Source organism: Phoxinus phoxinus (genome assembly GCF_949152265.1).
Source record: "Phoxinus phoxinus genome assembly, chromosome: 19".
NCBI classification, from domain to species: domain Eukaryota; kingdom Metazoa; phylum Chordata; class Actinopteri; order Cypriniformes; family Leuciscidae; genus Phoxinus; species Phoxinus phoxinus.
The window spans coordinates 31,371,673-31,398,921 of NC_136894.1; the positions used below are offsets into that span (position 1 = coordinate 31,371,673).

Genomic DNA, 27,249 nt, shown 5'->3' on the forward strand with positions numbered 1-27,249 from the left:
TAGCCGCATTTCCATTACCCTTCAAATTGCGCAAATTGAAATTGCGAATTGAAAATAGCCTACGCACAATGGAAACATGTCAATTTCGCAAAAACTCTCGCTTATCGCAAAAAAGTTTACACTCGCATGAGATGGTTTTTCAGGCAATTCGAAAAAGGAATATTTCGCAAAACTGCAATGGAAACAGTTTTTGCGCTTTACAGTCACCTGACTTAGAAGACGCGGTGTGTTTGGGGTCCGTGTACGCAAATAATAATTATCATCATTATTATCACGTTTATTACGTTACATATTTAGAAGACGCTTTTATCCAAAAAAGGAACAAAGCAATTCGTCAAATGTCATTCATAATACGGGTTAGACAATAATAATACAGGGCTAAGATTATCACAAATAAACAAGATTTTGACGCATATCCAAGGGTTATGGAGGGGAGTGTGGACCGCGCATGGCACGGAGCCGCGGACGCGAACACTTGCATTTTCCTATTAACAGTGGAAACAACTTAAAATACTCTATCATTTCTGGTCATACAGAAAATAATAATACATTATTCGCAACTACTTTTATTTGTGTAAACTCACAATAACAAGAAAAGGTTGTGCATTTCTCTCTACAAGCGCATCTGCTTAACAGCGGAGATGGAGATGTTTTTAGCCGACACTAATTTAGAAAACAATTAATAGTTTAATAATAAACAATTAAATTGCCTCGTTATTTTTTCAGACACATTTATTATCATTAGCCTATATATCACCTTTCTGTAGGCTGTGGTTCCAGAGACATATGGCTCTTCTCATTCAGCACTGCGGGGAAATGTTATTTCCAGGTTCTAATTTTGTCTTAGAAAAATAGTTTTAAAAAAAAATCCATAATTTGTGAATATTTTCAATGCTTAATAAAAGGGGCAAAAAGTCATACATTTTTTTTTTTTGATATTTATTTTTTTTGCGCAGCATTTGGTGTAGCCTACAGTTCAAATTAAAAATTTTGGTGTTCAACTTTGCGTTTTAAAAATACAACAACCGTTTTCGTTTTGCAATTATGGGATAAAAAAGGAAAAACGAATGGACACAAAAGTACACTGACCGTTGGACTGAATACGAGACGGAGTTCTTTATTAAATTCATAAAGAAACAATAATAATAATACTAGATTCTAAACCTCAAAGAAATGCCACTATCAAGACAACGAAATCATTGCAGTGTTCAACTCCAAGCCCCGTCGTCTCCTGTTATAGCTAGATATCAAAAGTAAGCCAATGCATTTACTAGTTGGCGTTGCCTAGTCAATGTTGTTTATTTAACGTGGTTTATGTGGCCGCTGAGCCAGACTATGACCATTGTTTTTACACACTGTCCACTACTGTGCTGCTGATTTGATGGTGTTGGTTTGCATCTGTCAGATGCACGTGTGTGTACATTTACATTTATTCATTTAGCAGACGCTTTTATCCAAAGCGACTTACAAATGAGAAACAATAGAAGCAATTAAACTAGCAGTAGGACAACAGTATGCAAGTGCTATGACCCTTCACAGTACAATGCAACGTGCATTTTTTTTTTTTTTTTTTGGAATAGAATAGATAAGAAAGTGTTAGTAGTGCTGAATCAAGTGCTGCCGAAAAAGATAGGTCTTCAGCAGTTTCTTAAAGATGGCTCCGGATTCAGCAGCTCTGGCTGAGTTAGGCAGATCATTCCACCAGCAGGGAACAGTCATGGCGAAGGTCCGAGAGAGATTTCGTGCCTCTTTGTGATGGCACCACCAGACGCCGCTCACTTGCAGAGTGCAAGTTTCTGGATGGCACATAAGTCTGAAGTAATGAGTTCAGGTACAGGGGAGCAGTGCCTAGGGCTGGGCACCGAGTCTCGATACTTTTTAGGTATCGACCCAATTGCCTCGATACTATCGAGTATCGAAAAATGACATGTTGTTCGGTTCCAGATTTCGATACCTAAGGAGTTAACTCGTCAACGTCAGTGCTCAAACAAATACATATGAAATGCACAACGACACACATAAAGTCGCTCACGCACATACACACAAACTCTATTCACACGAAACACGCGGAACTCTCCGCGCACACTCATATGAGACGCGCGCGCGCACGCACAAACTCTCGACACGCATACTTATGAGCCGCGACCCGCGAGCACACACACACACACACACAAACTCTCCGCGCACATATTCATATGAGACGCGAGCACACACACATAATACCTTAAAGATGTGGAAAAATCGATCAAAAGTGTGGGTACATTTCTCCAGACTCGATGCCAACAGCGCGCGCGATGCAGTATTGCTGCAAAGACCGGTACCACGACAAACACGATGAAGACCTTGACAGTGCACGGAGTAAACATAAGAGCAGAAAGTTGCTCCGTCTTCGACTGGTAAATGAAGAGATATCTTGTTGATCACTCGGACAGTGTTTATATTACAATAAATAATAGGCCTAACCTACTGAATGTACACTGCCGTTCAAAAATGTGTTGGTTAATGGTTAGTCAGAATTTTTTTTCAGTAAGGATGCATTAAAGTTATCAAAGGTGACATTAAAACATGTGTAATGTTACAAAATATTTCGTTTTTAAATAAATGTTTTTCTTTTGATTTTTTTATTCATAAAAGAATCATGAAAAAAATTATCAGTTTCCAAAATATTAAGCAGCAAACCGTTTTCATATTCTGAAGGGTCATGTGACACTGAAGTAATGATTTTGAACATTCAGCTTTGACATCACAGGAATAAATTACATTTTGAAATATATTAGATACGATTTTAAATTGTAATACTATTTCACAATATTACTAAAGTTTTACTGTATTTTTTTATTTAAAAATTCAGCTTTGGTGAGCATGAGCGCTTTATAAAACATTTTTATTCCTTTGTACACTGGCTAAGGAGCATGAGTCAAACTGAAAAAATAAAACTAAATACATAAAAAATAAAAGTTTTTCTGAGGTAATATGTTATGTAATCTTGTTAAAATGGATTTCATAAAATTGGTATCGAAAAAAGTATCGTTAGGAACCGGTATCGAAACTGAGGTATCGAAATTGGCATCGGATCGAAAGATTTTGAACGATGCCCAGCCCTAGCAGTGCCAGTGGTGTAGTGTGGTGTAGTGTGACAACGCAGTGCAAATGCTGTTATCATCGTTATGTTCTTAACATTGCTTATGATGACATACACACTTGTGCTCTGACTAAACTGTGATGTATTAAAGCAGGTGTAGCTGTGTTGGCCTATTTTGATAACAGATGCATTTTAGGCTGTGCCCACTGCCAGCTGATTTGCTCTGTGCTCACCTACATTGTGATTCCTGGCTATACAAAAATATGGCTATTCCAAAATAAGTGTTGTAGTATAACCATCAGGACAGCAGTGATGTGTGAACTGAATTTGGCAAAAATGCAGTGCATTACAGCAAAGTTATTAAATATTTTTCATAAAAATCATATAAATTATAAATTTACAATTGTATGTAGGCTACAATTACAAATATATTTCCCCAAAAATAAGTGTTGTAGTATAACCATCAGGACAGCAGTGGTGTGTAAACTGAATTTGGTGACACTATAGTGTGTGACAGTGAAGTTATTGACTTTTCTCGTAGTAACGTTAACGCTTTTCAGGTTTTGCACTTTGCGGTCCCTTCGGATCTGTCTCTCAGCCGCCTGCGCATAGAGATCAATGTATTTTGTCCAATGTCCACTGCGAGGGAAAGCTCGTTTCGAGGAAACTTAGGTCGTAGCTGCTTGTCTACATTACTACGATAAAAAAAAGGTGTTGTTTGTGTAGCAACGTTTAGCTCACGAGTTATTGACCCGGAAAGTTCGAATCTGTGAATTTATTGCCAACTTTACTCAACTGGCTAAGTTAGGGTAGAGTGGGGAAAACGCCCCCCACCTGTTTTCCCAAAATAATCATCAGAGAAAGTCAAGATACATTTGTACTGTTCCTATGCACTACGTTAACAACGAGGATATACAAATCTCTATGGAGAAGCGGACACCAGCGACGTATTTGAAGAGAAGAGGATTACATTATTTTTTTAGATATTAGTAAACACGAGAATATTGTTCTGCAGGATACCTTAGTGATGTATGATAGATGAATAGTGAAGTCTGTAGTTTGAGAGCATATGTTATTTATAACTAATATAATTATATATTTTAAAAAAAATTAAAGTCATAGCTTGTGGGGTAAAAATGGAAGGTGGTTAGGTGACCCAATTGTAGCGCCCTTTCCCTTCGATTTAAGCGGGAGGGGCCCTGGGTTAGTTTTTTTGTTAGATCTCTATAAGTAGCCTCTGAATATTATTAACTTTATTTCACTAAACCCTTATCTCAAATATTGGTGTGCTTATTACAAGACTAAAATAACCACAAAGTCTTAAGTCAAATAGAACTTTTTAGTAGTTTACTCAAATAAAATTCAAATAGCAATTGTAAATAAAATAAAATAAAAGTTAACCCTTAAAAGTTTTACAATGAAAGGATATTTCCTCCTTTAAACTCAAATCAACAGTTCACAAATACAACACTGTTAATATTCCCTATATAGAGAATAATATATCACTCTGGTCTTTGACAGATAATCAAATGGACAGTAAATACACAAAATTCCCCAAATATCACCAAGGAAAATATTAGTGTTGATTACTGCTCAAGTCCAACGAGTTTTTGTTGTCTCAACACAACGGTTACTGTTCACATAAACATCCCACAACAGTAATGAAAAAAACCACCCGGGTGTCAATGTTCAAATTTGCAAAACCAAATAAAATAAATACCCTGTTGCAGGCCTGATACGATGCTGGGGTTCGTTGAGGCACAAAACAGGTTGCCGCTTCGCTCAATGAGCAAACAAATCAAACAGCTGTCTTACCGAGTGTTAGTTCGAGCCGGCTTTCATGACGCACTTTCAGCAAGAGGGATTGAGGTCCGAAGAACTGACGGCAGATCGGCGAACTCGTCCAACGTTGCCAGAGGAACCACTGAGAATTCCTGGTATCTCAGGGCGCTATCTGGGATGTCTTCTATGGATTCGGTAAGAGGAGCGACACACGGTAGTTTTCCACCAACGCGACCTCGCTAGTCTCTCACGTGTGATTCGCGCTGTTTCTTGAGAATTGTGCGCTACTCAGTCATTCGATAGACAAAGGGGAAATTGCTATCCCCTCACGTTCAAACAACATATTTACCCACTTTAAATCAGTTCTCTTATGGACAACCGTCATAAAATGGTATTTTTTTCAAGCTAGCTCAAGCACTCAGACATGTTCTAACTTCCAGCCATCACCTCTTCTTCCCCGACGTCACTCCTTTTCCCCACCCAGTCAGCGTTTAACCAATCCCAGCTCTTAACAACGGCAAGTACTTTTAACTCAACACAATCATACATTTTTCTTCCTTTTTAAATCAAAATAATCTTATACATAATATTATAGGAAACCACAATACATGCATATAAATAAAATATTAGAAAATATTACTAAGGAAATATTACTAAACCAAATGAATACCCAAACAAAATGAATAAACTTCAACCGGGCTTCACAATGATAAAACATAGTGGCTTTTAATGCATTTATTTAATATATTTCACTACATAAATATACTAATTTATAAGTTTAATATTTATTTAGGGTTTTCTGTTTGTTTGTTTGTTTATTTATTTATGCATTACAACATATTTGTTTACAAGACTCAGTTATATGTTATATGTATAAATATAAATGTTAAAATTTTTGGACATTCCTAAAATATATATCAATATATATGCATGTTGATACATTACTTGCCTTTTACTTTTAGAGATTAAAAACTACAGTCTGTTCTTTTTGCTATTGATCTATGAAGCAAACTGGTTGGTAAGAAAGGGGGCATTTTACCCCACCGCTGGAGCAAAACGCCCCCTTTGTACAAAAATATTTTCAGTCAAAATACTAATTAATTATGAAGGCTGAGCAATTTTAATATTTGGTGAATTTGTTAGAATAATTCTAGTCACATGTATGTTGTTTCATAGTGTAATGTCACATTTTCCTCAAGTTTCCCCCACTCTATACCCTACTGATTTCTAACTCCTTCAACTATTTATTTTAAATATCATATAATAGTCTGTCTTACCTTGAATAATATTAGAAGGAGAGCGGTTAACAGTCCTGACATGTCCATCGGAGGGAAGAACTTTACAGAAAGTTGCCTGTTGTCCGCTTGTTGAACTCAGCACAGAATCGGTCAGATGGAGATAGAAACTGTTATGGTTCTTCTAGTTTCATTCAATGGGCGAGCAGAGAAACGTAATGTTAAAGTGAGTCGCTCTTACTTCTGTCCTGCTGCCAGAGAAGAAGCAGCCTAAATATCCAGCGAGCGAGTTGCAGGTTTCGGACTGGTGGTGTCTAAAAACTCTCGCGAAGCTCGTTGGACACAGTCAGGGGCGTCGCACCCTTTTTCTGGTGAGAGGGTTCAACATCCACACTTTTTCTGCAGTTTCTCCGCAGTTTTGCACAAACGCCTTACAACAGTCGCTCCTCCGTTTCTCTGGCCGCTCTGTGTGTGTCAGCGCCTTATATACTGTCTATAGAGCTGGTAAGTCCCGCCCCCTCCATATAACCCCGCTGGGCCATTGGTGGCTGTTCTGCCTTAAGTCCCGCCTCTCTTGGTGTGTTAGATTCATCAGTCATCTCGTGCTGAGGAGGCGGAAACCTAGCCTGGCTAGCGCCAACCACATGTACATTTCCTCGTATTTGAGGCGTGGTTTACGAATGCACGGCGCCGTTTATTGGGTGCTAAGAATGTCTATCAAATGCGCCTGTACGTACCGTCGAGTGTCCGGTGTCCAAAGACCCCTAACTGAGTGTCAGTTCGCGGCGATCTGGATGGCGGACACCGCCGTTGTAGTGTCCGGTGTCCAAAGACCCCTAACTGAGTGTCAGTTCGCGGCGATCTGGATGGCGGACACCGCCGTCGGTGTGTGAATGGGTGAATGTGAGGCAATATGTAAAGCGCTTTGGTGGCCATTGGGTCTGTGAAAGCGCTATATAAATGCAGTCCATTTACATTTACCCCTGGTATTGATTCTGTATGTTCTTAGCAATGTAATAAAAAAAAATTAATACCTTTTTTTTATTTTTTTTTATTGAAATTCAAATTTACAGACAAAATAGGTATTGAACAAACAGTATTAACTTGCAATTCTCAAAGGGCAGACATAATTGCAAAATACAATAAGTAACAGCGATGAAGTCTCAAATCAAATATACAATCAAGAAAGACAACAAAAAAATAAAAATAAACAAGTAAATAAAATAATAAATAAGTAAAATAAATAAAAGAAAAACAGTTATGTAAAAGTAAGTCCTTGCAAGGGGTAAAGGAGTTAAAGTGCACTTAGCTCATTGAAGAAACTGCATGGCTACTGTAGAAGCTTTTTCATTTGAAAGGGTGCAAAGTGAAGCAGCAAAAGCTTTAAGTTCATTAGTAAAATGGGGAAAGAACGGGGGGGGAAAGAACGGGGGGGTTGCTTTCAAAAATCTGCATTTATGAATGAAGTATTTAGCAATTCCAAAAAGATTATTAACCAAGTAGTACTGGGAACAATCTTTCTTAAGTACACCAAACTTAATTTGTTTGTATTCAAGGGGAATTACACATGTAATAATACATGGCAGTTTACTGTACAATTGAAGGTTTATGGTGAAAGAATCCCCTTTACCAGTAACACCATGTTTTTTGGTATGGCATTTACAATTGTGTAAAACTCTTTAGGATGACATACAAATCCATGTTTCAAACAAAAATAATTGTAATTGAGAACATTACCATAGTTGTCCATCATGTCCAACAGGGAGAAAATGTTATATTGAATCCAGTTTCCATAAAATAAAGATTTGTTATGGTGTAAAATAAAGCGATTGTTCCAAATACAAGTTTTGTGTAGACTAAAATTGTGGGAAAATGTTAACTCCCAAAGGAGAACTTGTTGATGGAATGCAGACAATTTAAGAGGTAATTTGTGCAACTCAAAATCACATTTAATCAAAAAATTCCAAGCCACCTACTCTCTCAAATATTGAAGAAACAGTAAACCATAAGCCGTTTGTATTACAAAGAAAAGATTTTAACCACTGAGTTTTTAAAACACTATTCATTATTTCTAAGTCAATAACACAGGGCCGGCGCTAGCCATTTGGGTGCCCTAAGCACAAAGATTGCAGTGCCCAGATTGCAGATTGAGCTTTATTTCCCTCTACTGGTTATTATAATAATGCAGAATGAGCTTTATTTCCCTCTACTGGTTATTATAATAATGCAGATTGAGCTTTATTTCCCTCTACTGGTTATTATAATAATGCAGAATGAGCTTTATTTACTGGTTAGTATTTTAATGCAGATTGAGCTTTATTTCCCTCTACTGGTTATTATTATAATGCAGAATGAGCTTTATTTACTGGTTAGTATTTTAATTTTTAATGCAGATTGAGCTTTATTTCCCTCTACTGGTTATTATTATAATGCAGATTGAGCTTTATTTCCCTCTACTGGTTATTATCTTAATGCAGATTGAGCTTTATTTCCCTCTACTGGTTATTATCTTAATGCAGATTGAGCTTTATTTCCCTCTACTGGTTATTAATATAATGCAGATTGAGTTTTTGGAAGATGTTGGTCTGGATTGCGTACACACTCGTCTGATAAAACAGTTTCTGGATTCAGGAGCACAGATATATAACTCTTACACTTCTACAGTATCTCTCTATGACAGTAACAGCAGGAGTGACATCATGCTAGTGTGCGCTTCTGAATCCACGAGTGTGTAGAACTGAGCTGGACGATATAGCGGATATATTTATAAATCAACTAAATTAATTACTTTTTTTTACAACAGAAATTAATCATCACTTAATTTACTGAAGCTGGACTATGACACTATATTCTTCTGGAAACTAACTTTGGCATTGCATTATTTTCCTGTTATCTCTGTAAAGCTGCTTTGAAATATTCTGTATTGTATAAAGCGCTGTATAAATAAAGGTGACTTGACTTGATTTTTGAGCCCAAACACAGTCCAGTACAGTAAATTAATGAGGACTTATAATAAGACATGAAACTCCATCAAACGTTGTTTTTCTTCATATATACGCTCTGCATGATGTAAACTATTAAACATCCTCTTCATATTTCATTGTATATTTTACAACAACAACAAATAACGTCATTTTCTGAACATAGCAAAATGGTAAAATATTTATTTTCTTACAAAAATACAAAAGTGGTTTCATTTAAGGTTTTTTCATGATACATACTTGCAGATTTACAAAGAAGTCCAGATGACCTATTAAACAGACAAAATCCACATAAACATATTTATACATACAACTGTACAAAATATACATATATGCACACACACTGTTTCACAGTCAGTCATTCATGCTCAACTCATTCTCAGTCATCAGCTGACGGATTAAAAGAAACAATAATTCCCAGATCATGCATTACATTTGTAAGGCTTCATTAATATTAAATGCAGATTCAGTAACACACAGATTCCTGAGGAACGACTGCAGCAAATGTTCATACGCACTGAACATTAAATATATATTGCAGAAATATGTTGACAGATTCCTCTGAAGGAAATGGTTTTGATTAATGGACAATAAAGCATATTGCTGGACTCGGTCGAGAGGAACTACAAGATTTGGCAAAACCAACACAAGACCAGTGACCAAGTCCAATACAAGACCAATGACCAAGACCAACACAAGTCCAGTGACCGAGTCCAACACAAGACCAGTGACCGAGTCCAACACAAGTCCTGAGACAGAGACTGAACTCCAGATCCTCAGCAGAAATCATCATTAGCTGAGTTTCCACCGTCGGCCTGAAGCTCCACAGCTTCACTAAACACACCCGTAACACACCTCTCTGGATCAACGTCACACACACACACACACACACACAAACACACGGAAGTTTTATCAGAAAACGAATTAGAAAGAAATCACTGGTAACAGCGAGATCGATAAAGGATTTTTGTTCACTTGAAGATTTAAAACCCAAGCATCGACGTTTGACATCGAGTGATACATTGATCATAATAATTAACTTGTGTCATTAATATTGCACATTAGTCACACAGAAATAAAGTGGTTTACCGATATTTCACAAAAGAAAGGACACATTATTCGCCCTATATAGAGACGAGAACCACTGACATATATAATAAATACATGATTGACAGCAGATGATGTCTCTGATTTCTTCAAGCGGTTATATTAATAATGTTTACTGGTAATGGTCAGCACACTCGTATACATATTTCTGCCTTATACGGGGATCAGAATCCACATCGGATCACTAACAGGAGTTCTTCAGACTCAAATTATACGTTTATCTCTGTAAAGCAGCTTTAAACAATCTACATTGTTATTCACAGCGCTATATAAATGAAAAAAATAAAAACTCTCGCTGCTGTCTCTGAAAGTGAGTTCTGAGGTAGATGATGTTAAAGTGTTTATCGCTGATGTTACATGGACTCATCCAGCGCTGATGTGTCCAGACTCAGACAAACTCTGTTCATGATCTCCTCAAGCCCCAGTCGACCCGCTTTGGACTGAGATATTCGACGGGCCAGAAACTCTGTCCGTTTGTCCAGACGAGGCCCGATCACGACCCGGAAGTGCCAGTGGAAACACGGCTGTTGACCTCAATACTTCTGGATCCCTGAACTCAGTTATTTCCCCCTTCAAGTAATCTCTGTGGCGACGTCTGTGTATCACGACAGCAGTCAGAGCGAGCAGAACCAGAACCACTGTCAGTCCAACCAGTAACATCCAGTAATCTACATGTGAAGGGAACAGGTGCAGTTTATATTTATTTTTAAATTTTTAATTCGCTGTTTAAGAATGCCTCATGTTTACTCACGTCGATGTTCAGTGTCGTCTTCATCTGTGCCGCTCAGATTCCCCTTCGAGTCTAGAATAGATTCTGTGCAGAATATTGAAAGGTTATTCATGCAGTTTAGTGTTAATTTACTGATTAAATATAATATTTCCACTCCTCCACTGATCTTCTCTCACCGGTGACTGTGACTGAGATCCAGACTTCATTATCTGAGTCCAGAACTCTGTATGTTCCAGTGTCGTTGACTGTGAACTCATGAATGATCAGAGTCTCGTCTCTGTCGGTCAGTCGATCACCGCTGACCCCGTGACCTCTCGTCCACAGCTCTGTCCAGCCTGAGCTCGAGCTTCTCTCCACTTTATCAGCGTTGATCAACAGAACATCCAACTCCAGATCCTCTCCTTTCTGCACTGAGATCTCATCTGAGGACACACAGACACATTCATCATTATTATAATAGTGTCATTTAATCAAGACCATAATCACATATAGGATTGAGGGAACAGATGTAAACATTGGAAAACTCAATCCACTCTGAATATTAAGTTTGTCCCCTTCAGTGTTTGTGTTGTTTTATTCCTGCACACAATACCAACACTAAAGGAAACACTGAAAGCACATGATGATGATTGATCAGTTTTGAGTTTACCGTGAATATGAAGATGATACTCCAGGATCTGTCGCTCCACTTCTGTCTGATCATTATTGTAATAAACATGTAAAAAGTATTTTCCAGCATCACTCAGTCTCAGATCCGTGATGTTGACGTCACATGATCCTTCTTTAAACACTCGTCCTCTGCAGTTCTTCACACACACAGGGATGTGTTTTGACACACTGTATAAACTGATGTCCACAATCTCTCTGTCCTCAGATCCACACGATAGAGAGACGGTTCCTCCCTTTATTCCTGACACAGGTTTAGTTTCTGCAAACACACACACTCATATTCACTCAATACAAAGTATTAAACAGAAAAATAAATGTTCTGTCTATTTTCTTAAATCATTATGATCTTAAATATTCTAGTGGAGTTATTTTAGGGAGTAAATGAAGGCATGACACTACCAAAAATATTAGAAATGCCACGTTTCAAATGTTGATGACAAAAGTATAAAGCAGCATCAGATGCGTCAGTTCAGTTTTAGTGAACAATGTTTATTAATCAATGAACCAGAAGGAACTGCATAAATAAACCAGTGATATCAGTGTGTGTTCTTTATGTAATATGATGGGAAATTTACACCATCAATCCACAAATAGGCCTACCCACCAAATCACTGAGTGGCACAACAGAAAAACAACTGACTAGAATAACTTTAGGTTGAAAAAAAATAAAAAATAAATGTTTAAATAAATGACACTGACCGCTATAACTGATAAAGCACAGCAGAAGAAGAAAAAGAGGAAGAAGAATCATCCTGATGAGAAAACAGAAGGTGTGTTATATGACAGATACAGACACTCACTTTCATTTTATTTAAAGATATTGATCCACATGTTTTAAAAAAATAAACATCAAACTATAATATGTTTTATCTTATATTTTCTCCCATCATAGAAAGCACAGTGGACATTGTGTGTGTTTTTCACACAAAAACAGAGGTGTTTTTCTGTATGTTTGGTCCGAGTTTTTGTTGCAGTTACACTGTTTGACCAGCAGGAGTCTGGCGCGTGGGGATTCGAAACAGTGAATCATTTTGCGAGCCAATTGGTTCAATTGATTCGAAGCTTTGAAAAGCTTCGTTTCTCATCACTACAGTGTGCGTCCATTCCGATTGGTTGCCAGTTGCCACCGTACCGCGTCAGAGTCCAGCACTTCCGTCAGTATTTAGTAATAAACGACGCGGCGAGCGAGATGGACATAGCCTAATAAATATATGAGCGAGAGCGTCGAAATTCGCTCTGCCCTGTCAACAACACTGTAGAAAGATTCGTGGAACAAGCGATCAAATGGGTTTGCAAAAGTTCTGAATTTGTTCGCCATTCAGTTTGATTCATTCGGACAGTTCACGCACTGAATTGTTTGCAAGGGTTTCTCAGACCGAATAACACATTTTAACCTCAAAGAAAACATCCCAATGTCTTAGTCTAATTGCTTACACGTAGAAGTGTCGGTTCACTCGAATGTTTTTTTTTTAACTCTATGTGGCTGTGAAGCTTCTCGTTGTCTCCAGTTTTTCCTGGACTCAGTATGCAGCGCTGACGCCCATCAAGATAAGGACAGTTTAATGGCGCAACTCGGTGTTTTACGATCAGCTCCACGAAATGCAAACCATTCGGTGTTTTGCTAATTTATTTTTTTTGTATGAAAAATTCTATAGAATATATATGTCCAAACGTCAACAAAAGGGTTAAGTCACTAAAGTTGAGTCTCACGGAAACGTTCACAGGCTACATGTAAAACATGTAGTAAACATGTAAAACATGTAGCCTACTCCCAAAGAAAGTCAGAACCCAAGTTTGGTGGTCTTAATACATCTTTATAAGGGGGTCAGCGCCCCCACCCCATTCACCTATAGGTGATCCACTGGCCGGAACTTGAGCTAGATTAAGATGTTAGGATATAGCCTATATGTGAATTCCACATTTTCTACGTGGAAATGTAATAGGCTAGAAAGGGAGATTGGCGATCCACTAGAGCTCTCGGTAGAAAAATATTTTCTTGTAAAAAAAAAAAAAAATCAATAGCAGTAGTGTAGGGAAAACATGTCACATGAGCGCTAATCAGCTCTGAGGATGACCGCGGTCGATGTTAACTTGAGTTATCGATAAATTCGTGATATTTATGTGACCAGATGAAGTGGTTTTGTTAGGATCTAGACACCTATGCAGGCTAACCTCCTTTGCTTAGTTTCCCACTCGGGTCCTATAGGGCGTGGTTGGATCTAGGAAGTGGTTAAAAGCTGCGTGCAGAGTTGAGGGATTGTTTTTAGTTGGCCTGGTTAGCGTGCGTCAAGTGCGAGCTGGTAAACGTTTGTCACATTGGAAATCAGAACTCTCATTCTTCTGCGTCAAGCACAACTTGTTAAAAGTTGGACGGGAGTAATTCACTCACACTGGTCGGCGCATCGCCTTTGTTCGCAGCCGAAAGCAGGGACGGTAAGCGTTTTATTTTATATACAAAGCATGATGCCTACCGATGTAGTTAAGTCACGTTAAAACGTCTCTCTCCTTGTTCTCAGCTGTGAGCTGGAGCAACGAGAGCTTTTCGTCACACTGGCGACGTATTGCTGTTTGTAGTGGCAAACGGGGACGGTAAGCATCTGTTGTTGACTGTTGCATGAAATTTAGAAAGCTCGTTATTTGAAGATGCACTTTAACGGAGCTATCCTCCTCATTCTCAGCCCCCTTGGTCTCAAACGGGAAGATTAGTAGCCGAGCAGAGCACTAGTAGTTAATACAACTAAGAGCGGGCATCCTTAGTGCAAGGTAATTCATTAATGTAATTATATAATGATTTAACTCATAAGTGTGGGATATACTGTGCGATTGGTTTGTGGTTTCCCTGCTTAAACGTGTTGAATTATTGCCGTGGGTAAAAATAGATTTTAGATATTTATTTGGTGTGATATTATTCTGTGTGAAATACTATTTTGTAACTCAGGGAAGGACAACATAAATAGAAAGAAACTTGTACAGTTGATTTAATAGAAAGAAACTTGTACAGTTGATTTGATGCTATGTGTGCTTGTTTATGGTATGTTTGTGCTGTGTTACAGAAACGGAGTGCTTCTGGGTGTAATTGCCGCTTTTCCCCCCCTATTGTAATCGTATCAATTATATTGTACCTCCAAGGTTTATTGTGTATTTTGTTTATTTGTTTTGTTCTTTTCTTTTTGCCTTTTTCTTTGAAGGGTCTGACGAGCATTACTGTAACATTGTGCAGCACTTGTCCTAAGCCAGTCTCTAACTTAGATGTGGTGTGGTTTCACATGTGTTTTTGAGCTTGCTGTGTACAGAGTTTTCCTATTGGGGGTGCTGTGCTAACTGAGATTGAGGTATTTAATGCACTGTGTTTCTGTGTGATAGCGAGGCCTTGCTGTTGGCCATTTGTGTGCCTCTGGACAGTATTATTTGTCGACCTTCAATATTTTAACCACATTAGTGGTGATAATAAACTGAAATACTATTTTTGTACACCAGTCTTTCCCTCTTTTTGAATCCTCTAAGATACCTGTTAAAGGGAACTAAGTAATGCTATTAAAGAATCATTAACATAATGTTACATCTGGCATAGTCGGGCAGGGTTTAAGGCTGGTTGCATAGGTATATATTTTTTATTTATTTTTTCCATTTTTTTTCATTAACATATCATTGTGGTACTTGGAGGTACAAGGTTGTTTTGTTGGTGGGGAAAAGCGGCAGTTCACCATCTTCAGGGAGATCGTGTTGGGAGACTCATCAGTGCTTATTGAAGAGCAGCTGAGAAAATGTCTTCCCCGCAAGGCATGATGGAACTACAGGAACTAATGGACCAAATTCGTCAGCTTAAGGCTGAAAATGAACAATTGAAGGTACAGGGACTGGACAGAAACAGGGATACTGATGCGTCTGCTTCTAACAGTGAGGCTCGTATAACATCTGCCGCAACTGATCCTGAACAGTCTACATCTAGTAATGCATCTGGGTCTACTTCGATCCATGCACGTTATGTTTATGTCCCACGTGAGCGTAAATGTTCTAAATTTACTGGGAAACTGTCTTTTGACCTAGTCACCTTAGATCAATGGGTCACAGAGGTCCGTAGATGCTTGGAGGCTAGGCCTATGCCTAATGCTGAACAAGTGTTGTTTCTGTATGATCATCTTGATGGGGGGGCAAAAGCAGAGGTTGAGTTTCATGAAGCTTCAGATAGAGATACAGCTGAAAAGATTTTTAAGATTCTTGCTGAAAATTTCAGTTGTTCCCAGTCCTATGTAGCCGCGCAGTTGTGTTTCTTTCAGCGACACCAGAAAGAGGGAGAGTCCCTACGTGATTTTTCTCATGTTTTAAAGTCCTTAATGGATGCTGTAATAAAAAAGACACCTGGTGGAATTTTAAATCAAGACTTAGTGCTACGTGACCAATTTGCTGAAAATGTAAACGATGACATGCTGAGAAGGGAACTAAAAAGACTGCTTGCACTGGACTCTGAGATGAGTTTTGTCACACTCCGTAGCATAGCCATTAAATGGGTAGATGAGGGGAAACAAGGAACGAGGACTAGACCTAGAGCTTTTTCTTTTGATACTCATGGATCTGTTGGGGGTAGTCGGGGTGCAGATTCTAATGCAATATCGGCAACCAACACTGAAATGACTGAGCTAAAAGAATGTTTACGGCGTCAGCAGGCCCAATTAGATGCCATCTTGTCACAATTAAATTCATCTCGTCCACAGGCTAACTCGAGGAGTGTAGGAGGTCAGTCCAAAACATACCGGTTCCATCCTGATGGTAGGCCGATTTGTATTCGATGCAACAGAGCAGGTCACATTGCTAAAAACTGCCGTATCGATCCAAATTGGACTAATGTAGCAACCCAGGGGGTGGGGCAGAGGGCCGTAGCTCATAATCAATTAGTGGAATTAACCGCTCCTCTGCAGCCGCAGGAAAACTAGCGCCCTCTGGTGTGCAGAGCCAAACACCAAAGGGGGCTCAATTAGGCTCTTGTTACTCTGCCTTTGACAACATGACCCATCTCATAGGCCAGTGTCCAGTGGTTCATGTCAGGATGGGGGGAAAAGTAGTTGCATGTTTGCTGGACACGGGCTCTATGGTTTCCACAATAACGGAAACATTTTTTGGGGAAAATTTTCAATCACGTGAGGGGGCCCTTAAACCCTGCAGTTGGCTCCAATTACGAGCAGCTAATGGGTATGAAATCCCATATTCGGGTTACCTTGAACTGGATGTGACAGTGTTGGGTAAAACCTCCCCTAGCATGGGTATTTTGGTAGTGCGTGATCCAACTGATCCTTTTACTCAACAACAGAAGCGTGCAGTCCCCGGCTTATTAGGCATGAACATCATCCAGAGCTTTTATAAAGAATTGTTCGCCGATATACCATCAACCTCAGCCCAGTTCTCTCTGGTGGACAAAGACAGTAGGGTATGGCGACAGGCTTTCACCACATGCCAGTCCATTGAGAACCTCCATAGTAAAGGGTGTTTAGGCAAGGCTAGAGTGCAGAGTTCTGCAGTACGCATTCCTGCCGGGTCTCTGAAACTCATCTCCATAGTTTGTCCTAGCGCTGCTAACCTTTCCCTCCACTCTGTGCTAGTAGAGCCGGTCACAGAGGAAGCCCAGTTGCCAGTGGGTATTTTGATCTCTAAGGCGTTACTTTCAGTGAAGAACGGGGTGGTAGAAATACCAGTCACTAATGTGAGCTTACAAGATGTATGGTTGCAACCGCACACCATTTTGGGTGCACTCCATCTTGTTCAGGTTATGTCTTCAGGGTGTGCAGTGAACATTGTGGAAGGGGGTAGTGGGGAACAGGTTGCCGTAGTTCAGTCAGCTGAGATGAAAGCCACTCCCTCAATTGATTGTTCTAACATGTCTTGGCCAACCCTATCTGCAGCTCAGGAACACAGAGTAAAGGCACTATTGCAGAAGCACAGTAATGTTTTCAGTCAGGGGGAGGGGGATATAGGGTGTACCACCGTGGTAGAGCATCAGATCCACCTCACTGATGATGTCCCCATTAGGCAGAGATACCGTCGACTGCCTCCTTCCCAGTACGACCAAGTCAAAGCCCATATCCAGCAGTTGTTGGAGACCGGAGTTGTGAAACCTAGTTCTAGTCCCTACTCGTCGCCTATAGTGATCGTGCAAAAGAAAGGGGGTGACCTTAGACTCTGTGTTGACTACCGGCTCTTGAATGCAAAGACGAGGAAGGACGCTTATCCACTTCCTCGGATCGATGAGTCCTTGGATGCATTGACTGGGGCGAAGTGGTTCTCAACTTTAGATCTTGCTAGTGGTTACAACCAAGTGCCAGTTGCAGAAGGGGATAAGGCCAAGACAGCATTTTGTACACCTTTTGGACTCTTTGAGTTTAATCGTATGCCGTTTGGCCTTTGTAACTCGCCGAGCACGTTCCAGAGGTTGATGGAGAGAATTTTCGGAGATCAAAGCTTTCAATCACTACTTCTTTACTTGGATGACATTATCATCTTCTCGACCTCTTTTGACGAACACTTGAAGCGCTTGGAACTCGTCTTTAACCGTCTGCACAGTAACCACCTCAAGTTAAAACCATCTAAATGCCACTTCTTTCAAAGAGAGGTAAAATATCTGGGTCATGTCGTTTCTGCATCAGGGGTAGCCACTGATCCGGACAAAGTCAAAGCAGTAGCAGAATGGAAACAGCCGGCCACTACAAAGGAACTAAGATCTTTTCTGGGGTTTGCATCGTATTACCGTCGTTTTGTGGAGGGCTTTGCAAAGATTGCCACCCCATTGCATAGACTGGTTGCTCAAGTGGAGACAGGCCCTAACAGGTCCAAGTCCCGGGCCAGAGCACTGGGAGACTGTTGGACTCCAGAGTGCCAGCAGAGTTTTCAGACTCTAAAAAACTGCCTGATCAGCGCCCCCGTCTTAGCGTATGCGGATTTCACGAAACCGTTCGTCTTGGAAGTTGATGCAAGCCTTGCTGGGCTCGGTGCCGTCCTAGCCCAAGAACAAGATGGACGTAGGAAGCCTATTGCTTTTGCCAGTAGAGGTTTGCGCCCGACTGAGAGAAACATGTCCAACTATAGCTCCCGTAAGCTGGAGCTTCTAGCCCTTAAATGGGCCATAACCAGCAAGTTTAGGGAGTATCTTCTAGGTGCAAAGTTTGTGGTCTTTACCGACAATAACCCATTAAGTTATTTGCAGACGGCTAAGTTAGGGGCAGCAGAACATCGCTGGGCCTCAGAACTGGCAATGTTTGACTTTGAAATCAGATACCGCCCAGGCTCTTCCAACAGAAATGTGGATACGCTTTCCAGGCTGCCGGCCCCGGTTCCCATCGCTGCTGTGGCCCCAGGCCTAGAGGTCCCTCAAGTCCTCTTGAGTGTTGATGGTTGTAAGACACAAACCCTGTGCCAAGAGACCAGTGCCTTACCAATCCGACAGAAGGCTGACTTGCAAGCCCTACAGATGGAGGATCCGGCTATTGGGCCATTCACCCATTTCTGGAAACAAGGAGCAGTCCCGACAAAATCGGAACGGATGCTACTGCCTCCAGAGACGCAGAAACTGCTCAAGCATTGGCCAAGGATTCGGTGTCGGGATGGGGTGTTTTACCGCAGCATTCGGCTGCCAGGGTACAGTAGAGAGACGTTTCAGCTCATCTTGCCACAGTGCCTAAAACAGGAAGTCTTGAGAGGTCTTCATGATGACCATGGACATCAAGGTATAGAACGCACAACCCGCCTTATTAGAGAAAGATGTTTGTGGCCTGGTATGTCTCGAGAGATCGAGAATTACTGTCAAGAGTGTGGCCGTTGCATTGTGGCAAAAGCTGTCCGCCCACAGGTGAGAACTTTCCCGGGGAACCTGACTGCGTCCAAACCTCTGGAAGTGGTAGCCATCGATTTCACCACTTTGGAGAAAGCAACAGATGGACGTGAACATGTTCTGATCGCAACAGACGTGTTCTCAAAGTTCACACAGGCATACCCAGCTCGTGATCAGAAGGCCAGCACAGTAGCTAAACTACTCACAGAGGGTTGGTTCTATCGTTATGGAGTACCCAAGCGGCTTCATAGTGACCAGGGCAGAAGTTTTGAGGGAGACCTTATGAAACAGTTGTGCCAGTTGTATAACATCGCTAAGAGTAGAACGACACCATATCATCCCGAGGGTAACGGGCAGTGCGAGAGATTTAATCGCACGTTACACGATCTACTCCGCTCGTTACCACCGGAACAGAAACGTAAATGGCCCCAAGCACTTCCTCACATGCTCTTTGCTTACAACACCACCCAGCACGCGTCAACTGGCCATTCACCCTTTGAACTGATGTTTGGGCAGAAAGTACAACTACCGGTGGATTTTCTTTTGGGCAGTACTGAAGAAGAAATTGGCCCTGGGCACCCTCACGATTGGATAATACACCATCAGCATAATCTTAGGGCAATTTACACACATGCACGGGACCGATTGACCCTTTCAGCAGAGCGTCGAAATCAGCAGGTCACCCCGTCAGCGAGTCAGCCACTCACCCCTGGCACATTAGTCCACCGGAGGAACCACCCTTTGGGCCGCCATAAGATTCAAGACTTTTGGGATGCTACAGTGTATCGAGTACAAGAGGCATTGGATCAGGATGGGAGAGTGTACAAGATCCGCCCACTGGAAGGGACTGGGCCAGAAAAGAATATTCATAGATCAGAACTTCGAGTTATTCCAACTAAGGCACGGGCAGATCCGAACCCCTCCACAATACTTCACAGAGTACGGGATAGTCAAGACCCAGAGAATTCGGGAGCAAGTAGGTTCCAGTTCGCAGAGGATAATGATTCTGAAGATGGGATCGTGATGATGGAACCAGTGACTAACATGGAGAATAGCAGTGATGTGCCTCCTGATCATCAATTAAATCCACCCAGCCCCCCTAACGTGTCCAATGGGACAGGGGACCACATGCGCCTTGATGTCTACGTCCACCCCACAATGGATATTGAGCAAGGTTTTCCCGCAAACCCTGACACTGTAGTAAGGCGCTCAGCAAGGGCTACAGCAGGTCAACATAGTAACCCATTCCATCTGCCTAGACATGTCTCTGGCAATGTGGGCCAAACTAACTCAATTGAGGGTAGACTTACAACTCCTGCTCCCTTGTTAGTAACATTTAGACCGTGGGTATAACTAGAACTGGGGATATCCTCACCGGGACGGCGAGCTTTCAAAGCTGGGGTGGATGTGACCAGATGAAGTGGTTTTGTTAGGATCTAGACACCTATGCAGGCTAACCTCCTTTGCTTAGTTTCCCACTCGGGTCCTATAGGGCGTGGTTGGATCTAGGAAGTGGTTAAAAGCTGCGTGCAGAGTTGAGGGATTGTTTTTAGTTGGCCTGGTTAGCGTGCGTCAAGTGCGAGCTGGTAAACGTTTGTCACATTGGAAATCAAAACTCTCATTCTTCTGCGTCAAGCACAACTTGTTAAAAGTTGGACGGGAGTAATTCACTCACACTGGTCGGCGCATCGCCTTTGTTCGCAGCCGAAAGCAGGGACGGTAAGCGTTTTATTTTATATACAAAGCATGATGCCTACCGATGTAGTTAAGTCACGTTAAAACGTCTCTCTCCTTGTTCTCAGCTGTGAGCTGGAGCAACGAGAGCTTTTCGTCACACTGGCGACGTATTGCTGTTTGTAGTGGCAAACGGGGACGGTAAGCATCTGTTGTTGACTGTTGCATGAAATTTAGAAAGCTCGTTATTTGAAGATGCACTTTAACGGAGCTATCCTCCTCATTCTCAGCCCCCTTGGTCTCAAACGGGAAGATTAGTAGCCGAGCAGAGCACTAGTAGTTAATACAACTAAGAGCGGGCATCCTTAGTGCAAGGTAATTCATTAATGTAATTATATAATGATTTAACTCATAAGTGTGGGATATACTGTGCGATTGGTTTGTGGTTTCCCTGCTTAAACGTGTTGAATTATTGCCGTGGGTAAAAATAGATTTTAGATATTTATTTGGTGTGATATTATTCTGTGTGAAATACTATTTTGTAACTCAGGGAAGGACAACATAAATAGAAAGAAACTTGTACAGTTGATTTAATAGAAAGAAACTTGTACAGTTGATTTGATGCTATGTGTGCTTGTTTATGGTATGTTTGTGCTGTGTTACAGAAACGGAGTGCTTCTGGGTGTAATTGCCGCTTTTCCCCCCCTATTGTAATCGTATCAATTATATTGTACCTCCAAGGTTTATTGTGTATTTTGTTTATTTGTTTTGTTCTTTTCTTTTTGCCTTTTTCTTTGAAGGGTCTGACGAGCATTACTGTAACATTGTGCAGCACTTGTCCTAAGCCAGTCTCTAACTTAGATGTGGTGTGGTTTCACATGTGTTTTTGAGCTTGCTGTGTACAGAGTTTTCCTATTGGGGGTGCTGTGCTAACTGAGATTGAGGTATTTAATGCACTGTGTTTCTGTGTGATAGCGAGGCCTTGCTGTTGGCCATTTGTGTGCCTCTGGACAGTATTATTTGTCGACCTTCAATATTTTAACCACATTAGTGGTGATAATAAACTGAAATACTATTTTTGTACACCAGTCTTTCCCTCTTTTTGAATCCTCTAAGATACCTGTTAAAGGGAACTAAGTAATGCTATTAAAGAATCATTAACATAATGTTACATTTAATAGGAGGCAGTTATTTGCTTCGCATTTATTGTAAAGATAAATTAAATAAGCACGCAACCTTGTGATAGTAGGCTATGTCGAGTGGTATGTCTGCCACAATTACAATTTATATACATGCACAGACACACACAAGACTCTATTCACATAGACTCTATAAAGAAAAGTATCTCTATATGGACTCCTAATGTTAGCCATCCTCGTTTTATGTTAAGAGTACATTGGCAGGAGAGAAACTGTGGAAATGCGTAAATATTAATATAAAAAATATCATACCTTGACAGATAGTTACTCCTCTCAGTTAGTCTTGGCTGATAGAGTCGGACCGAAAGCCGGGTTCCCTTTCCACACCACAAATCAAGAGCGCTTTGGAAATCCAAAATTCAGCACCACCGCAATCCTGTCGATACAAAAACAGCACCCTTTTCCGCTGTCAGCTCTCTTGTTTTCTTTTTCTTTAAAATTCCTCTTTTTAACACGGATGGTTCACTAAAATTGAAGCGAAAAATGTGTCATGTCAAAAAATAAGAGCGCGTAACTTGGCTGATGGTGGTTACGCACATCAGAGAGAAGTGTCCTCTCCTTGCGCACGAAAGGAAAACCCCGAACCAGCGCTACTCCGGACCGGGCTCACAGCATCCCGAAACGTCCAATTCCACACGACAGCATCCTCCAAAACTTCAGCTTTTAGTCAACAACTGTCAGTGCATACAAGTGAAAACAGAAACAAATCTTCCACGGCTATGTCCGGTAGTGTCCAGTGCGCGTGCTCTCATCATCAGTTCACCATTCAGTGTTAGTGAGGACGCCGGGGCTCGCGCTCTTGCCGCAGCTCACCGCGCGCGTCTATTCTGTGGATAGCCTATGTGAGAGTGAAGTGATTTCCGACCGATTGCGCTCTCGCTCTCCCCCTCTCTCGCTCGCTCGCCGAGTCCCTCATACAAGAACATCATTTTGAATCGTCGTGGGCGGAGCTTTGTGATACGTGCTTGTGTGGATCCCACAACAAAACCTCATTCGTATAGAGCATCACAGTCCCGCCCACAGCCGGTGCCGGAAGTAAAAATTCAATACAATTTCTCCATAGACATTTGGGGTATAAGCCATAAAAACGTAACCATACATGGTAGACTTAAAACCAGCAACGGCTGTACTAAGCGATTGTATATGCTCATATAAACGCCAAAAGTTCATGGGGCACTAACCTTGATTTGAGATAAATGCCTTTTATTCGCGATGTCTTGGATAAGTACTTCATTACCCACAATCCTAAACAATCCCACAATCCCACAGTGATGCATCTGATTGGTGGATGTCGTGTAAACCCCGCGAAGGTCAGAGCGTTGCCATGGAAGCAGGATTCTAACAGTAGAGACCAGAGAGCCCGTCTACATTCTCTGGTAGAGACTTGAACGGACTGTTTTCTTTAGCGGAAGCCATATAAATAGTTTTTAAATCAATACATTCCTTTTTAAATTAATATTTTGTGTCAAATTATTTATTTATTTGGTAGGTAGCCATGTAATAAGCGGGATAATGTATAGCGAGTTGGTTGTTATAGCGAATACAACTCCCTTCAGGCTCCGCTTCGGGCTCATAATCAGCCTTTCGCGAGTTGTATTCGCTATAACGACCTTTACATTATCCCTTACTTATCGTTCACTTTAGATAGGCTACTGTAGCCTTCATATGGTATGAGTCATATCAAGCATTTTATGATGCCACTGTCAAAACAATATTAAGCCTAGGCATACCTCTTCATGCATTTACTGAACATTTGTGTAATAATTCATGGCAAGTTAATAAACTGAATATGACGGTCCAAGAGCAGACCATGCACCGGTCCATGCATCAGACCGGTGGCGCTGTGCACTTTCTGGTTTGCTGACCATCACTTTTTAATTTTCACTTGTTGTGGATATTAAGAAAATACATTAAATGTTACAATTAAGGATGAACTATAACATCATGAAAATGAGCATGGACCTCAACCTGTCCTGTCAGCAGAGTGTCCTGTGTCACAAAGGGCTTTGAAATAAACACACAAACTAACGTTACACACTGACTGAACACACGTGTGTTGATGACTGAGCTGCACCATGTTGCTAACGCTATCGTTAACCGCTTTCACACACGCACACAATATATTATTATTTTTATTTACACGATTATTACTGAAAGAAGTGCTATTAACTACACATTTACTATATAAAATTCGCTCAAAAGGCTCTTTTGCGGCTGTGGCTTCAGTCGACTTCAGTGAGGCGCGGTGGTTTATGGGATGAGTAGTTCCTTCGCTCGGAAATGAAAATATGTACACAGTCTTGTACCTTTGCCTTTTTTTGGATTTTCTCTTCGTTTTTTTACTCGAAATGATATGTTGTATGCTTATGAGTTCAGCCATAGCTGGTTATCCTCAGACATGCTCTAAAACTCTTTAGATACGGATTTTTCCAAAAGTCAATGGGAGAAATGAATGGGAAATTTACTTCCGGCACCAGAGCTCTCTCGGGCTGTGGGCGGGACTGTGATGCTCTATTTACCCAAACATTACCAAGTCTCAGTGTTGCCATGTCCGCTTATTATAAGCGACTAGGCTTGCTTTGTCATAAAAAATGCAAATATATATGAGTAGTCGCAAGTTGTGTTTTGGGGCTCCATGGAACACAGTGGCGTTTTTACTGAAGTGTGATCAACTACTTAGCCTACTAATCGCAGCTTTCATTTACAGTTTTAGTCTTGTTCTAGCTTCATATAATTCCCATATCCAAATATGCATACTTCGCTACTTTATAGTATGCAAATGAAAAGGATGTCCAAAAACACTGAATGCTGTAGCCTACTTGAATAGATGAAGTATAGGCTAATATACAATTGTCAGATGTTTTTACGTGTTAGTGCTGTCAATAAAGTAGTAGTCTACACAAAGAGCATACGGGTCAAATGGCAACATGGTCAATGCAGTAGCCTATGTATATTTACACCACATACAGAATGTTATTCACCAATAATCAAGACGTTCCCAACCATTGATGGATGGTCCACTGCGATTTATTAATTGATTTAAATGGACAATTGTATGCAACATATGGATTTAATTTTGGAACCCCCTACCCTCTCATTTTGGTGGAGAAAGTCACTTTGGGCTTGTTGTTTCTCTTCTGTGATCTGGCAACACTGCAAAGAGGGATACCTCTGATTATTTCCAGGCAGAAAAACTTGGAATGTGTATTATAACCCCACGGAATAACCAATTATTCCAGTCCCCTTTTCAACCCCTTACACGCTGCGCGCGCATCCGTGCAGGTGCAATTTTCATAACCCTTATCTATTATACATTTTTATGACCAATTTATGACGACTAACTTTTAAAATATATAACTTATTAAGCATGCAATCAGACGTGTTGTCCATCTACCATTGAGGGTCTCTGTCGTTTCATCGAAACTCAAACCAAAATTCACAATAGTCGCGCATGAGAGTTGCGATTGCAGGCACGATTGAGTCACAGCTACGTCGAAATGTTTCGACTCGGCGCGGGTTTCAATCACTCTTGACTTTGTTTTAAAGGGATCAGCTGCGTCAACACACCATGTGAAATTATATTATGTAGTTTATCACGCTGTCATGATGAGGGCACTAAGTAGGAGGGAGAGGAGGAAATTCTCGGATCCATAAACGCCACTGTAGAGGAGCGCAGCAGGAAATGTTCATTGTGCTCTTAGCGGCATCTAGAGGTCACAAGAGGAATAATTATTACACACCCACGGTGAACCAAACTACACGTTACGGCTTTCATGAGATAAACTGAACTGAGTCTGCTGCTTACCATTGTATTTTTTTTGTTCTTTCACAGACAGCTAAGTAATTTCACCATCTACATCTTCACCATCTACCATCTACATCATCGATGTAGGCTTTACACAGACTCTGAAATGCAGAAAACAGAACTAGACTGTTTAAGTGGGTTGACAGTTTAAGAGGGGGGCAATGCACAATTTTATATTCACCAATCCAAAGATTATGAAACATTCCAATGTATTTCAAAGTCAGCAGGGGAGGGGAGCATTTGTTGTTGTAGCACATTTTAGTTTAAGTTTAGAGATGTATATTGTCTTTAAATGGCTTAATTTAAATGTATTGTGCCAGCAAAATGTTGCCATGTATGTCACTCCTGCTCTCTTTTTTAATTGGTTGATCTTTTAAAACAAAGACACAGGGTCACAACACTTCCTGGTTTAATGATGTAAAATTGATATCTTCAAATGTTTATTAAAGGCATATACATTGTCAGATTTTTTGCCCCAGTAGCACAATGCAATATAGCTTATATTGGGTCACAGAAGTATAGAGTATTCAATGGGGGGCTATTCAGTATTTAACTGTAAGTTAAAAAGAGACGAGTTAAACAAGTTTATGTTGTGTGGGTGCTTACACGAACCACAAAGGTAGTAAAATATCTTAATAAATACTCATTTTATTGATACAAAGTCTTTTAAAATCTGGTTTAAACATCCACCCTCACTCAGGAATGGCATGAAACAGACAACAATCCTTTACAGAAAGGAAACCAGACAAATCAAAATAAATCAACAAATCATTCCACAAAATAGGACAAATTAAATCAAAACCAAGGCAATCTGTTACAAACATACAAAAAATAAATCAATTCACATACAATCACTTAAATCAAGATAAAGGTGTAAATTATTATTAACTAAACAAACACTTCATACCTTTAAAACATCAATTTTACCCTCAGGCCGCTCTGGTTACCGGGATTCTCGGGAGCGCTTGCGATCTACAAATACATATACTTAAAACACCTGCACACTATTCCCTTTATCACATGAAACCCCCGCACAAACACTATATATCTTACTCACCCAATTCATTCTCAGCGCCGTATTTGTGTGGCGTCTTCACCGCATGAGTTTCGTGCATCACTTAAATCAGTCCGTGCTTGTCCCCCTTAAGTAGTATATGCACAGTTCCTCC

General features: G+C 40.6%; 3 protein-coding genes across 12 annotated transcripts in view; all 3 read right to left on the reverse strand.

Annotated features, from left to right (window-relative positions):
- The window catches only part of LOC306987141 (uncharacterized protein), a 29,363-nt gene extending 22,806 nt beyond the window's left edge, over positions 1-6,557 (reverse strand). For 6 of the 10 annotated variants that reach the window (XR_013795100.1, XR_013795101.1, XR_013795102.1 and 3 more), the window contains exon 1: positions 4,803-5,570. The gene's annotated coding sequence lies outside the window, so the exon portion shown is untranslated. Of the gene's footprint in view, positions 1-4,802; positions 5,571-6,141 lie in introns of those variants that run through there. The other 4 variants (XM_079591193.1, XM_079591190.1, XM_079591191.1 and 1 more) reach the window with 2 other exon arrangements.
- Positions 1-27,249, reverse strand: part of LOC306987137 (uncharacterized protein) — a gene marked incomplete at its 3' end in the record, with an annotated part of 75,478 nt that overhangs the window by 34,980 nt on the left and 13,249 nt on the right. The gene's annotated exons all lie outside the window — the stretch shown is intronic.
- Positions 9,241-27,200, reverse strand: LOC306987139 (uncharacterized protein). The gene is made up of 9 exons (XM_079591186.1): positions 27,138-27,200; positions 26,988-27,052; positions 26,081-26,181; positions 22,528-25,982; positions 12,286-12,338; positions 11,567-11,845; positions 11,094-11,339; positions 10,939-11,001; positions 9,241-10,855 (listed from the first exon to the last, which is right to left on the reverse strand). Exons 5-9 carry the CDS (start codon positions 12,335-12,337, stop codon positions 10,602-10,604), a joined length of 894 nt encoding a protein of 297 aa, XP_079447312.1. The 5' UTR covers position 12,338; positions 22,528-25,982; positions 26,081-26,181; positions 26,988-27,052; positions 27,138-27,200; the 3' UTR covers positions 9,241-10,601.

Excerpts from the sequence above, each read along its gene's own strand:
- LOC306987139 (XM_079591186.1), bottom strand. The coding sequence starts at position 12,337 with ATGATTCTTCTTCCTCTTTTTCTTCTTCTGCTGTGCTTTATCAGTTAT. Across the intron at positions 11,846-12,285 it reads GTGCTTTATCAGTTATAGCG|AAACTAAACCTGTGTCAGGA; the intron begins GTCAGTGTCATT and ends GTGTGTTTGCAG. Across the intron at positions 11,340-11,566 it reads GTATCATCTTCATATTCACG|ATGAGATCTCAGTGCAGAAA; the intron begins GTAAACTCAAAA and ends GTGTGTCCTCAG.